The 13,104-nt window shown below is 42.3% G+C and overlaps 1 protein-coding gene across 1 annotated transcript in view; it reads left to right on the plus strand.

Annotated features, from left to right (window-relative positions):
• gsg1l (gsg1-like) overlaps positions 1–13,104 on the plus strand; it is a 37,509-nt gene that overhangs the window by 10,850 nt on the left and 13,555 nt on the right. The window contains exons 2-3 of the mRNA XM_072369560.1: positions 3,374–3,421; positions 12,849–13,001. Of these exons, the coding sequence (XP_072225661.1) occupies positions 3,374–3,421; positions 12,849–13,001 (201 nt within the window). The remainder of the gene's footprint in view (positions 1–3,373; positions 3,422–12,848; positions 13,002–13,104) is intronic.

Consider the following 13,104-nt stretch of genomic DNA (forward strand, 5'->3'; position numbering starts at 1 on the left):
GCCGCTGTCGGGTATCCATCAATATTTGGAAATTAGTAAAACAAAATGGCGGACAGAAAGTTAGCGAGACAAATCGAAACAAGGCGACTGAGGTCTGCTGGAGGAGTGGAAATGAACTAAACTTCATCCTGTTAAATACACCAAACAAAGTGAACGTGATACTGCAGTAATCCCAACTCACCAGAAAGGGAGGTTCCTCCTTTGTGAAGTTAAATTAATTATTTATATTAATTAAACTGTGATGCACCCATGCCCCAAGGAGGAGGGCCAAAATTCGCCATTCGCCACCTGCTCCGCACGTGCGTATAATAACCAAAAAGTGCTGGCGAGGCAGGAATGGCGAGGAAGTAACCACACCAAAAGTGGCGTGAGCGGCCAGCTGCCATTCATTTTCAATGTAAGCCGGCGTTGTGAGCTTCATGAGCTTCAAGAGTTGAGAAAGGCTCAACTTTATGCAAATGAGCAGTGACGCGACGACAGCCAATTAGGGCCGATCTGCATTCCGAAGGCGGAAAAAAGGTGGAAAAAAAGGTGGAAAAAAGGCGGAAAAAAAGGTGGAAAATGGCAGAGCACAAACACAAAGAAACACAAAGGAGGCTGCCCAGAGTACGATCCATGGTGAAAGAGGGAACCGATGTATGGATGGATTATTATATATATCTGCTAGTTGCTATACATATAAGCCCCGCCCCTTTGGCCGCTTCCGGCGGCAGAAGAAGTAGAAGCGGCGGGTTGTGAGCCCCGGTTAGGTGAAGAGAAAACGGACTGACAGACATCTGGGGTTGTGTGAAACTTTAATCACCCTCAGTGTCCGTAAGACAGTGGCGTGTGGCGGTGGGGCTCAGTGGCGTGTGGCGGTGGGGCTCAGTGGCGTGTGGCGGTGGGGCTCAGTGAGCGTGGCGGTGCGAGGGCGGCGGTACCCGTGGTGGTTATGGATGGACCTGCCTGCTGTCCGTGACGCCACAGACGCTGAGTTATGGCTCATGGTGCAGCTGCTGGTCTGTGACCTGCCGGGTCCCGCTGAGCTCCGATGAACTCTGAGCCGGGAAGAAATTTAATGAAGCCAAGAGGAAGCTGCTCAGCTGGTGCCACAGGAGCAAAATGTGCCTTAAACTGTTGTAGAACCAGGATAAAGTTCATATAAATGCTTTTATTCTCACTTATTCAAGCCAACATTTGAAAACTCTCCCTCAGTCAGTACTTCGCAGATGTGGAACCATCTTTTCTAACCACAGATTATCATTCGAACGCTCTGGAAACATGGATTTTGCAGCATGTTGGCACTACTGTGTGCATTATTTGCTATGAATTTGTGGCTAATTCAGCACTGCTGAGGCGTAGAAAGAGTTTAAACTAATGTTTTATTCACAGTAGAACAGAAAACATCTAATGTTGAAAGTGAGACATTTTAGTCTTTTAGTAAAAGATAAAATGTTCATCTTGAATCCGATGGCAGCAACATGTCTCAGCTCAATAAGATGTTTGGGTATAAAAAGAGCACCTTAGAGAGGCAGAGTCTCTCAGAAGTAAAGATGGACAGAGGTGCAGCAATCTTCAAAAAACTGTCTACAAATTTCAGAAAAATGTTCCTCAGACTTTGGATCTCCCATCATCTACAGATCATCCAAAGATTCAGAGAGTCTGGAGACATCTCTGGATGTCTGTGACCTTCAGGCAGCTCTGCATTAAAAACAGACCTGATTCTGGCCTGGAAATCACTGCCTGGGCTCAGGAACACTTCCAGGAACAGCTCAGCGTAACATCCACAGATGCAGGTTAAAGCTCCTTCAGATGCAGCTTAAAGCTCCATCAGATGCAGGTTAAAGCTCCTTCAGATGCAGGTTAAAGCTCCATCAGATGAAGGTTAAAGCTCCATCAGATGCAGGTTAAAGCTCCTTCAGATGCAGGTTAAAGCTCCATCAGATGCAGGTTAAAGCTCCATCAGATGCAGGTTAAAGCTCCTTCAGATGCAGCTTAAAGCTCCATCAGATGCAGGTTAAAGCTCCATCAGATGAAGGTTAAAGCTCCATCAGATGCAGGTTAAAGCTCCATCAGATGCAGGTTAAAGCTCCATCAGATGCAGGTTAAAGCTCCATCAGATGCAGGTTAAAGCTCCATCAGATGCAGGTTAAAGCTCCTTCAGATGCAGGTTAAAGCTCCATCAGATGCAGGTTAAAGCTCCTTCAGATGCAGGTTAAAGCTCCATCAGATGCAGGTTAAAGCTCCTTCAGATGCAGGTTAAAGCTCCATCAGATGCAGGTTAAAGCTCCATCAGATGCAGGTTAAAGCTCCATCAGATGCAGCTTAAAGCTCCATCAGATGCAGGTTAAAGCTCCATCAGATGCAGGTTAAAGCTCCTTCAGATGCAGCTTAAAGCTCCATCAGATGCAGCTTAAAGCTCCATCAGGCAGAGAAGAAGCCACATGTGGACATGATCCAGGAACTCTGCCGTCTTCTCTGGACCGAAGCTCATTTAAAATGGAGGCAAAGTGGGAAAGATGGATCAAAATGGACGCTGCATCCTCCAGACTAAAGAGGAGAAGGACCATCCAGCTGGTTATCAGCTCTCAGTTCAAAGCATTAGTGCCTCTGGAACTGGAAACCTGCACATCTGGAAAGGCTCCATCAAAGCTGAAAGGTATAAACAGGTTTCAGAGCAGCATCTGCTCCCTCCTTCAGGGAAGGCCTTGCATACTTCAGCAGGACAAAGTTAAGCCACATCCTGCATCTGTTCCAGCCCTGGAAACATTTGAAATACAACAAAGAAGGCCCAGCTGCAGTCATTCTGCACAGCATCCAGACTTTTTGGGACCTATGGTTGTAATTCAGGTCGTGCAAACACTGAAAATGATGTTGAGGGAACCAATCAGACTTCATCGAATGGGTTCCCGTTAATAGAGTCTCCGGTTTATTTTATATATTGAATGTTTTTTGTCTAAATTCTGCCCTCAGAGTTAGTAGATAATTCAAATCCGACAGCTTCACTTTGTCTTTGGAGCAGATGGGACAAAAATCTAATTCCCAGCCCGATCTGAAGCCCTTTTTTGAACCTCTGGCTCTCTGAGTTGTGAGTAAAGGTGACAGTGACAAACTGCTGCAGAGTAAATAATGAATTAACACCTGAGTGACATTCAGGAGTCGCTGTATCTTTGTTTGCAAGCCTGACACATTATTAGCTGATATCAGTTTGATGCTCTAACGCTCATTTTATCGTTTTCTCTCCACGCTTTGCTTTAATTCTCAACCCTGCGTCCCGCCCTCCTGTCGTTCGCCTCTCCTCCCTTTGCTTTATTCTCAGCTCATTTCACCTTGCTTTCTTCACCTTTTTCTGATCCCCGTCTCCCTCTCCCCCCTCTGCTCTCTCCCCTCTCAGGTGAGAAGTGTCGGAGCTTCATTGATCTGGCCCCGGCGTCGGAGAGAGGTGAGTGATGATGGTCGTTAGGCGCCGCCGCCACTCCCCGCTGCTTCCCACCTGTTCGCAGAGCCGAGGGAAACCCACACGTCTCTTTTTCTCAGCTCTCTCGGTGTTTGTCAGGAGTTCGCAGATGAGTGAACCTGCAGAGAGCAAAATGGGATTTTTTGATTGAGTTCACATAAAGCTGGATTTTTTAATACATCCCACCTACGTGTTCGCTTTAAGGCTGCGTGTTCGTACTTCTGTGACCGGGTTCACGTGAAAAAACACCCCAGAACTTCCCTCGTCTTTAAATGAGGCGGCACAAGTCTGTAAAGGAGAGGTCTTTATACAGCTGAAAGAACACCAGCACTCACTAACATGTGGTCCAGTCTGATAAGCACAATGTTTGCTCATTTAAGGACAAATCATTTGCAGTTTGAACTGATACTGATTTGTTTAAAGCCCAGAAAATAGAATAGAAAAGAGGTAAAACCTGCTAAAATTCATGAATAAATTAATTAATGCATTTCTATCGTTATTTTATACCAAAAAGCTGGATATTACAACCTGCTGCTGGTCTCATTTGATCAGGAAAGGGTTTCATCAACACTCAGCCTGCATATGTAGATAAAACAGCTGCATACTCTACAGCAGGGATACCCACATCTGGTCCTCGAGGGCCGCTGTCCTGCAGGTTTTAGATGTTTCCCTGCTTCAACACACCTGAATCAGATCAATGCATCGGTAGCAGAACTTAATCTTTTGAAGAGATCCATTTCATCTGAAGCAGGGGAACATCTAAAACCTGCAGGATCCCAGGGGACCGGATGTGGGTATCCCTGCTCTACAGCCATGAGCAACTCAGGAAAGTTTCTAGCTTCCATGTGCCTGAAAGAAACTCCCTAAAACTCCCTAAAACTCTTCTTTGAAAGCATCCTGAGGCCTTGGTTGTTGTTATAATGACAAAGAACGTGATAAAGGAAAAGTGACGCGTACTGATTGATACGAAACAAGCTTTTTTGGTGTGTTGTCAGTTTTGATTTATGGAAGTTATTGGAGTCTGTGGCTCCAGTAAAAGGAGGATGACACCTTATATTTACATCAATATTGTACCATCTCCAAGTTTGTTTTATGAAGTTTCCACAAGGAAATCAAGTATGTTCCAACTGGAACATTAAAACATCTTCATAAGAAGATCTAAATGCAATAAAGAATAAGATAAAACGACCAGACGCGACCTGTCAACCCACCGGTGAGCAACGCCCTGAGATGTTGGTGTAGATTCTTAGTCATCCAGGTTATGGAAACCCTAAAATCTTAAATTAGGCCAACTGGACGTTTCACCTCTAATCCGAAAGGCTTCTTCGGTTCTAAACTAGTTGGTGGGGAGTATCGGCTTGTAAGTGAAAGAGCAGTAAATATCATCTCTAAAGTACTTAACTCCTTAAGTTGGCTCCGCCTCCTCTGCTAAGCCCCGCCCACTCACATCCACCCTGCTGGACGGATGAAGCCAGCTTCTGCTGTCAGCTGCACTGAGGAGCATGCATCTTCCATCCAGCAGCAGCCTCAGAGGATATAAGAGCCCAGTGGATAAACTATATCTGAGGCTAATGTTCCAGCAGAGTTAGCTAAAGACTGTGAATGTGCAGCAAACACTTTTCATCCCACTGTTTTACTGATTTATTTCTTCCTTTAGCAGCAGCTAACGCTAACAGATAACGCTAGCAGCTAACGCTAACAGCTTAGCTAATGAAGATGACGTACACCAACTTCTAAGGAGTTACTGCTGTTCCTTTCTGAAAGATGAACATTATTGTTCCCACATTACTTTGTTAGCTGAAGCTTTCTAGTTGACCATAAGGCGCACTTAAAATCCTTTAATTTTCTCAAAAATCGACAGTGCGCCTTAAAATGCGCTGCGCCTAATGTATGGATTAATTCTGGTTGTGCTTTCTGACCTAGAACCGATTTTATGTGGTACATGGCGCTCAAAAATCTGTCAAAATGTTTTAGCACGACCTCAGTAAGCTACGAAGCTGCACTGCTTGATGGTTTGAGCATTACGGGCCACCGTAGTCACGAGACACGCTTACAATTTCAAACTCAACGCTACCAGTCACGCAGTACAACAAGTGAGTTGAATAAAGTTTGACTTATCTGAGTTTTGTTTCACTTTATAGCCCAAAAAATACGGTATTTCTTCCTTTAGCAGCAGCTAACGCTAACAGCTTAGCTAATGAAGATGACGAGTTACTGTTGTTACTTTCTGAAAAACGTTACTTTCCGTTAGGTCCTCAGGAAATGGTGTGAAATTGTTAAAAAGGGCAGAAAGTGTCACCTTTAAACCCCCACATCGACCACTTCACCATCACACACATCAAAGCAAACAGTTTTGACTCAACAATGATGCTAACATCCTGTTTTTTCCGAGCTCTCTCCAGCAGTTAAATCTAATCTGATGTTTATTCTTGTCCCGTGTCTTTGCTGCATCTTCCACTGCTGTTTGAATTATTTTCTTAAGGTGAAAGTGTGTTTTTACCTTGTTGTTGGTGCTGTGCAGGGCTGGAAACCAAAGATATGAACTGCGGTATCTCAGCCTCCGGGCGCTCCGGGGCAGTTTCAGGCCGGGGAAAGTACTTCAAAAAGGAGTCAGAAGCTGCTAGTTTTAGGGTTTAAAACTTCTTTAGTCTTGCTTTAAGTGTTGACATAAATAAATGGTTGCAAACACAAAATAGATTATTACTAAGTTATTAAAAATGTCCTTATTGCTAAATGCAGCGCTACATTAACCAAACAAATAATCTACAGCGTGAGGATCTTCCCTGTGGGTCTAAATCTAATTAAATCTCCATTCTTGACATGGGAATGTTTAGAGAAAAATGGTGTTAAATAAGAATCACACACAGAAACGCACCACTGACACACACACACACTGTAATTAAAGCTGTAATTACATCCATTTGTGATGAGGCTCGGTCTGATGAGCCTCCTTCCTGTTATCAGCTGAGTGCCGGCGGAGTCCCTCACAACACGTTTTATTTACCGTCTGCAGCTCACTGAAGTCAGTTCACTCTGCTGATACATATTCAATAAGACAGACATGGGGGAGACAATTATTTTAGGCCAATATTGCTGCATTGTGAACTTCCCTCACAGGCGTTTTATGCCCCTGGAAGTCGTTTCTGTCGGCTGGCTGGAAATAAAAGCTGCAGCGACTGAGATGAGCTGAAGATGTGAAGCATGCGACCTGCAGGCTCAATATAAAGAAGGAGCTTTGTACATTTGATCTTTGATCTCAAGCTGAAGTTGTTTGAATTCATAATTAGAGCATGTTGTATGAAGTAAATACGACATATTAAAGAAAACAGCAGACTGAAACATGTTTGCTGTGGTTTAGTGAATCAACAGCAGCTCGGCTTGCAGCTAAACACGACTCAGCACATTTCTTAAAAAACCTCACCCACAGCACAGTTTTGCTCTTTCCTCTGCAGCACTTCATATCCCACCAGAGGCAATTCAGTGGACCGGACAAGCAAAATTACACATTTCTGGGGTGTCCAATAACTTGGTTGTTTAGTTTCTACTCCCAAAACTCTGCAGTTAATTTCCACTTTGTCATCTGAGGTTCAGCACTGAGCAGAAGCCTTGAATCCGCTCACATGAAGTTATAGACTGCTGCTACTTGTTCAAACATTAATATAACTACAGAATATAAAGCAAAAACAGAGTTTGTTCAGTTCTGAGCAGCTTTAAAGTGAATCTCTGGTCTGAGCTCCTTTATTCTCCAACACAGCCTGAACCCTCTGAGACAAGCTTTCTGTCATTTCTTTAAGGAGTCTTCAGGAATAGTTCTCCAGGCTTCTTGAAGGACATCCCAAAGCTCTTCTTTGGATGTGGGCTGCCTTTTGTTCCGTTCTCTGTCAGATGATCCCACACTGCTTCAATAATGTTGAGGTCCGGGCTCTGGGGAGGATTCATCCCTCCATAAGACCTGTTGCCACTGATTTTCAGTCCACTTCTTGTGTCATTTGGCACAGCTCAGCCTTTTCTCCCTGTTTCCCTTCCTTAAGAACGGCTTCTTGACAGCCACCCATCCATGGAGACCATTTCTGATGAGGCTTGGGCCAACAGTAGATGGATCAGCTGAAGGTCCAGATGCATCTCTCAGGTCCTGTCAGGTCACAGCTGGATTTTTTCCTCTTTCTTAAGGACATCACTTTCAGATCCTGTTCATCTGCTGGAGATAGTTTTTTAGGCCTGACACTTCTTCTTTTGTCCTCCACTTGTCCAGTTTCCTCAAATGTTTTAAGGACACACTGCACACCATGCTGAGATATGCCAAGTTTTCAGCTAATAGCTCTTTGGGAATCACCTTGTTGCTGCAGAAATCCTATTTTCTGTCTGTCAAACTGTGTTTTCTTTGCTGTTTTTCATAGATGCAGCTAAAGAAATGGGAACAAATGATGTGTCTTTGTAACAAAGTGCCTAAAGATCCAGTTTAAAATGGCTTCTTTGCTAAGTTGTCTGTTCTGTGTCGACACAACACTGGTTCATCCCTTGAGTTAGGAGCCTTTTTCCTGCCTGAATGCTTCAGAGTTAAGTGGGTCAACAAAGAAAAACACATTCCTCTGAAAATGCTCAGGTACAAGGACTGAAGATGAGGGAAAAAGCAGGAATGAAAATACAAAGAAGTGAGGGCTGAATTAGGAGTTTTGTACAATCATTATGATTTTTAGATTTTGTTTTTGTTGTTGCCTGAAATACAAATTGTAATGGTGTTTTTTTTCCTGTGTTTCGCGTTACTTCCTGTTTTATTTTTTAAATCCTGATCTTTTGTTCACTTCTGTTAGCTTACAGCTTCCCTGTCACACCTGGTTTCCTTTGGTTGCCTCACCTGCTGTACATTTGTAATTATTTCTCAGTTGGTCCTTCTTGGATCAGTGTTTTTCCTTTTCTCTGTTGCTTCCTTTCTTCATGCCTCAGTCTGATTGATTAAAAGCCCGTCCTCACCTCCTCCTCCTCAGTCCTGCTTTTGGGTTTTCTTCCACCATAACCGGGACAAACTGCTTCTTCTTAAAGCTTCACGGAGGAGGTGTGAAATCAAATGAATGATTATGAGTTCCAGCAGTTTTAGCTCCCTGATGTGACACATATGACACTGACGTGCGATAAAGACAAGAAAACATAAGCTTTCAGACTTTAAAAGTAGGAAATGACACGGATGACAGTTCAGAGCTGGAGGGGGAGAAAAAGCTCCATTAGAATAGAAAAGATGGGCGTTAATGATGACAACATGCTGATAACTTATGTAAAAACTTTCCCTCAGGAGATTCATGTGTAATTTAGCAGTTGTTTTAAAGTCTATCATCACCCTTCAGTGCCTTTTCAAAGCACTTTGAATCTATAAAAACGTGGCTTTGACCCAAAATTAGTGATCAGCACTGGCAGCTCAGGGATTCTGCAGCTTCTCCAGCACTGAAAGCTCAGCCTGTGGCTCGTTCTTCCACCTCATCTACATCCCCAACAGATCAGCATGCAGCAGATAATCCTGTTTAATTCTTCATTGAGAGCCGCCGTTCAGAGATGATGCATGTGGAGAAAATGTGAGATCTGATGGTGCGAGTTTTCTCTGCTGTCAAAATGTTGCAGGGTGTGCAGCGTTGTAATACCTGCTCATCATCCTCTTTAATGGCCCTTTCAGCTCTGATGGGATTTCCTTCCTCTCTGTTTGACCACAAGGCTCTGCAGAGGTGGCATCAAACACACTCTCTCCAGCTCCTGTGGCCTGATCAGAAACACATATCTCACTTGTGTGTTGAGCTCTGAGCTCATGTGGAGAGAGATTATCGTTTTCTGGGGATCCATCAAACCTTCGTCTGTGGTTTTGTCGGTTATCGGACTCCAGATGAATGAGCGACTGCAGAAAAAGAGAAAATATGACAACGTGTCTCTGCCCTGAAGGACAAGAATGTTGCCATGTTTAGTCTGTATTTTCCACAGCCAGGAGTGAAGGTCGACTCCGGTGTTTCACCTCTAAAAAGCATCTTTTCTTGCAGTTGCTGGGAGATTGTGGAGAACCCAAGTGCAGGAAACAGCAGCCCGGAGGCTAACGGATGATTGAACTAAAGTTTTATTTAAAAGAAACCAATAAAAGCGCAGCTGAGCCGAGAAACCATAAACTAACCATGGAAAACAAAAGACTAAATAATAGAACAAACCAGACAGGGAAAACACAGACGACAGAGAAGATCAATGATGAAAGCAGCGGCGAGGATCTGACTAAGACTGAACTAAAGAAAGGAGCATATATGCTGTAGGAAACTAATGAGGAAGGACTGCAGCTGTGAGTGATTGTAAATGAAGAGCTGAGAGTGGAGCTGAAGACCAAACAGGGGAGCTGAAACTAAGACAGAATAAACAAGAAAGTGGGCCGAGTTCAAGACTGAGAAAATAGCTAAAAACTAAAACAGAAAACACAGGGAATGAGAAAGTAAATGCATGTGGGTAAGACCAAGCAGAGCAAAAGGTCAGAGCAAAAGAAAATATCTATCTATCTATCTATCTATCTATCTATCTATCTATCTATCTATCTATCTACCCAACCATTCATCCATCTATCTATCTATCCATCCATCATCCATCCATCTATCTATCTATCTATCTATCTATCCATCCATCCATCCATCCATCTATCTATCCATCCATCATCCATCCATCCATCCATCTATCTATCTATCTATCTATCTATTCATCCATCCATCTATCTATCCATCCATCCATCTATCATCCATCCATCTATCCATCCATCCATCTATCCATCCATCCATCCATCCATCCATCCATCTATCCATCTATCTATCTATCTATCTATCTATCTATCTATCTATCCATCCATCCATCTATCTATCTATCCATCCATCCATCTATCTATCTATCTATTCATCCATCCATCTATCTATCCATCCATCCATCTATCATCCATCTATCCATCCATCTATCATCCATCCATCCATCTATCTATCCATCCATCTATCATCCATCCATCTATCTATCTATCTATCCATCCATCTATCTATCATCCATCCATCTATCTATCATCTATCTATCCATCCATCCATCTATCATCCATCCATCTATCTATCTATCATCCATCCATCTATCCATCCATCCATCTATCCATCCATCATCCATCCAAGGCTAAAGGAGGAAGAAAAGGACCTGAACACAGTAGATGCAGGCAGATGAAGAAAAAGTTACTTTAATAAATGCAAAATACGGAGTAAAGATAAAGAAGAAACCGAACTCTGGTGTCGAAGCTTGACTGATGGGAGCTTGGGCGCAGGACCAAGAGACATGGTGACGTTATGATGAAGATCTGGCAGCAAACAAAGCAAACCAGAGAGTTTTATTTACAGGAGAATTACTGATAAGTTGCGGGTTAATCGGTCAAACTAAGACCAAGAACCAAAAACGGACACTTCCTGTAAAAATAAGACAGGAGGGAAGGCCAAAGACACTGAAAGTAAACTAAAAGTTGCCTGAAATCACTGCTGAGATTTTATCATGATCACTGATTCTGATTTTCATTTTCAACAAGAAAAAAAAAACTGCATTTAATATTTGTCATTTTATCAGCCGAGACCAAATCACAATATTATCATGCGTCACGGTTGGTAAAAAGCAGACCCAAATGCAGGATTATTGAATGAGGGGGAGAATAGGGAATATTACAGGCTGTTATTACAGGAACTAAAGGCTGCTGGAGCAGGGTGAGCAAACTTATCAACAAAAAAGTTACAAGAAACAACTGTAGGACTGACAAAGGAGCTGGAAACAAAGAAAAGACGGCAGGGAACAACGAGGAAATGACCTCCAATGAACTAAAGGAAACCAGGAGAACCAGCAACAGAAACCAGGTGTGACAAGGCGGTGGTGAAACTAACAGAAGTGAAGAAAAAGAGCAGGATCTATCGAAATAAAACAGGAAATAACAGAGGAAACCAAAAGTCAGAGTAAAACCAAATCACAAAAACTCAAAGACACAGTTACGGTCTGTAGAAGGTGGAGAGATGAGGACATTATGCAGAAGGGTGGACTGGAGGCTGATGGAAAGCTGACGTAAAGTTTATTTAAAGAGAATAAATAGCTGAAAAAAACGTTGAAATAAAATCCTGACAAACCTGATGGAGAAAACGGAAAAGCAAAGAACTGAGAAAAACTATGAAGCTGAAACGGTGAAGATCTGACAGTGAGTTTGGCAAAGGAGCGAATATACTGAGGGGAACAAAGCAGGAAGTGGCTGCAGCTGTGGCTGGTTGTTGGAGACAGATGTGCATTTTAACTGAGTTTAATTCAGAGTAATGACGAGAACAAGGATCGAAAGCACAGCACAAAGTATGAGCTAAAACATTATACCAAATGTGAACATAGAACAGAGACCAACCAAGAAATAGGACAACCACAGAAACCCGAATGAAAGACAAAATAAAAAAAGTTCGAAGAAGCTACGAACTCGAACACAAAAGAGTAAAACAAAGAACTAAGAAATAAAAAACACACAAAAAAATCAAGGAGTAAATACAAACAAAAAGACAAATATAAACAGAATAAATCGTAATTTAAACCGAAGATTAAATACCACAGAATAGGAACAAAACACGGAAAAAACAAGTTCGTAAATCCACGAAATCCTGATAAAGGACCAATTAAACTGTCAGTTTATCTAAGATTCATTGAAAGATAATCATTACCAGAAGGACTCACGATAACAATATTATCACAATATCAAAAGAATAAAGTGAACTAACTCGTCTTTGTTTATTGGGGTTTTTTGTTTCTTTATTTTTTGGCAATTTGAGAAAAGGAACTTAAAAAAATCTGCGTTTAATTTATTTATTTTTCCTCAGCTGGCTGATCTGGTCACGATATTTTAGCACAATATCGATATTTCATAAATACCGGTATGGTGTGACATCTGAATTGCCTGAAAACTTCGAATCATTAGTGATCCTCTAAGAGTCATGTGACTTACTACAGTCCCAGAGTCATTGAAAAACCTGGAAAGGTCATGAAATTGCTTTTAACTGTTAAAGGTTTTAACATGTTTGTGGAGTTGATTTTTATTTTTTGTCTTGAAATGGATTAGCATTAGTAATCTCCTAAAGTAGTGGTCCGAATAACGTATTTAGAAATGATATTTTCAGTCCTCTGAGGTTGGATCAGACAGAAACAAACTCTTGTCTGTGGATCATGTGAAGAAGCCAGAACTCAATTTCTGTTTTGGTTCAGACCATAAAACTAAACTGTAATGTGACCACACCGTAAGAATTTTCGAAATTTATCGGAAAAATGTGTTTCTTCTACTTATAGTCTTTAATTTTAACGTTTTGGTCTCAGCTGCTTCCTTTAAAAAGGCAAATAAAGACATTTGTGTGTAACTGTGCGTTTGCAGGAGTGCTGTGGCTGTCGGTGGTGTCGGAGGTGCTGTACATCCTGCTGCTGGTGGTCGGATTCAGCCTCATGTGTCTGGAACTTTTCCACTCCAGCAACGTTATTGACGGACTCAAACTCAACGCCTTCGCTGCCGTCTTCACCGTTCTGTCCGGTAAGAAAGAAACTGAAGTACAGGTGGATGTTTTTATTTTGAGCACATCTTTCTTGTAGGAAATGCAGCTCAAACTATGATAATAATTGATGTAATGATTTAA

Source organism: Leuresthes tenuis, unplaced genomic scaffold (genome assembly GCF_036924035.1).
Source record: "Leuresthes tenuis unplaced genomic scaffold, fLeuTen1.0.hap1 SCAF_17, whole genome shotgun sequence".
NCBI lineage: Eukaryota > Metazoa > Chordata > Actinopteri > Atheriniformes > Atherinopsidae > Leuresthes > Leuresthes tenuis.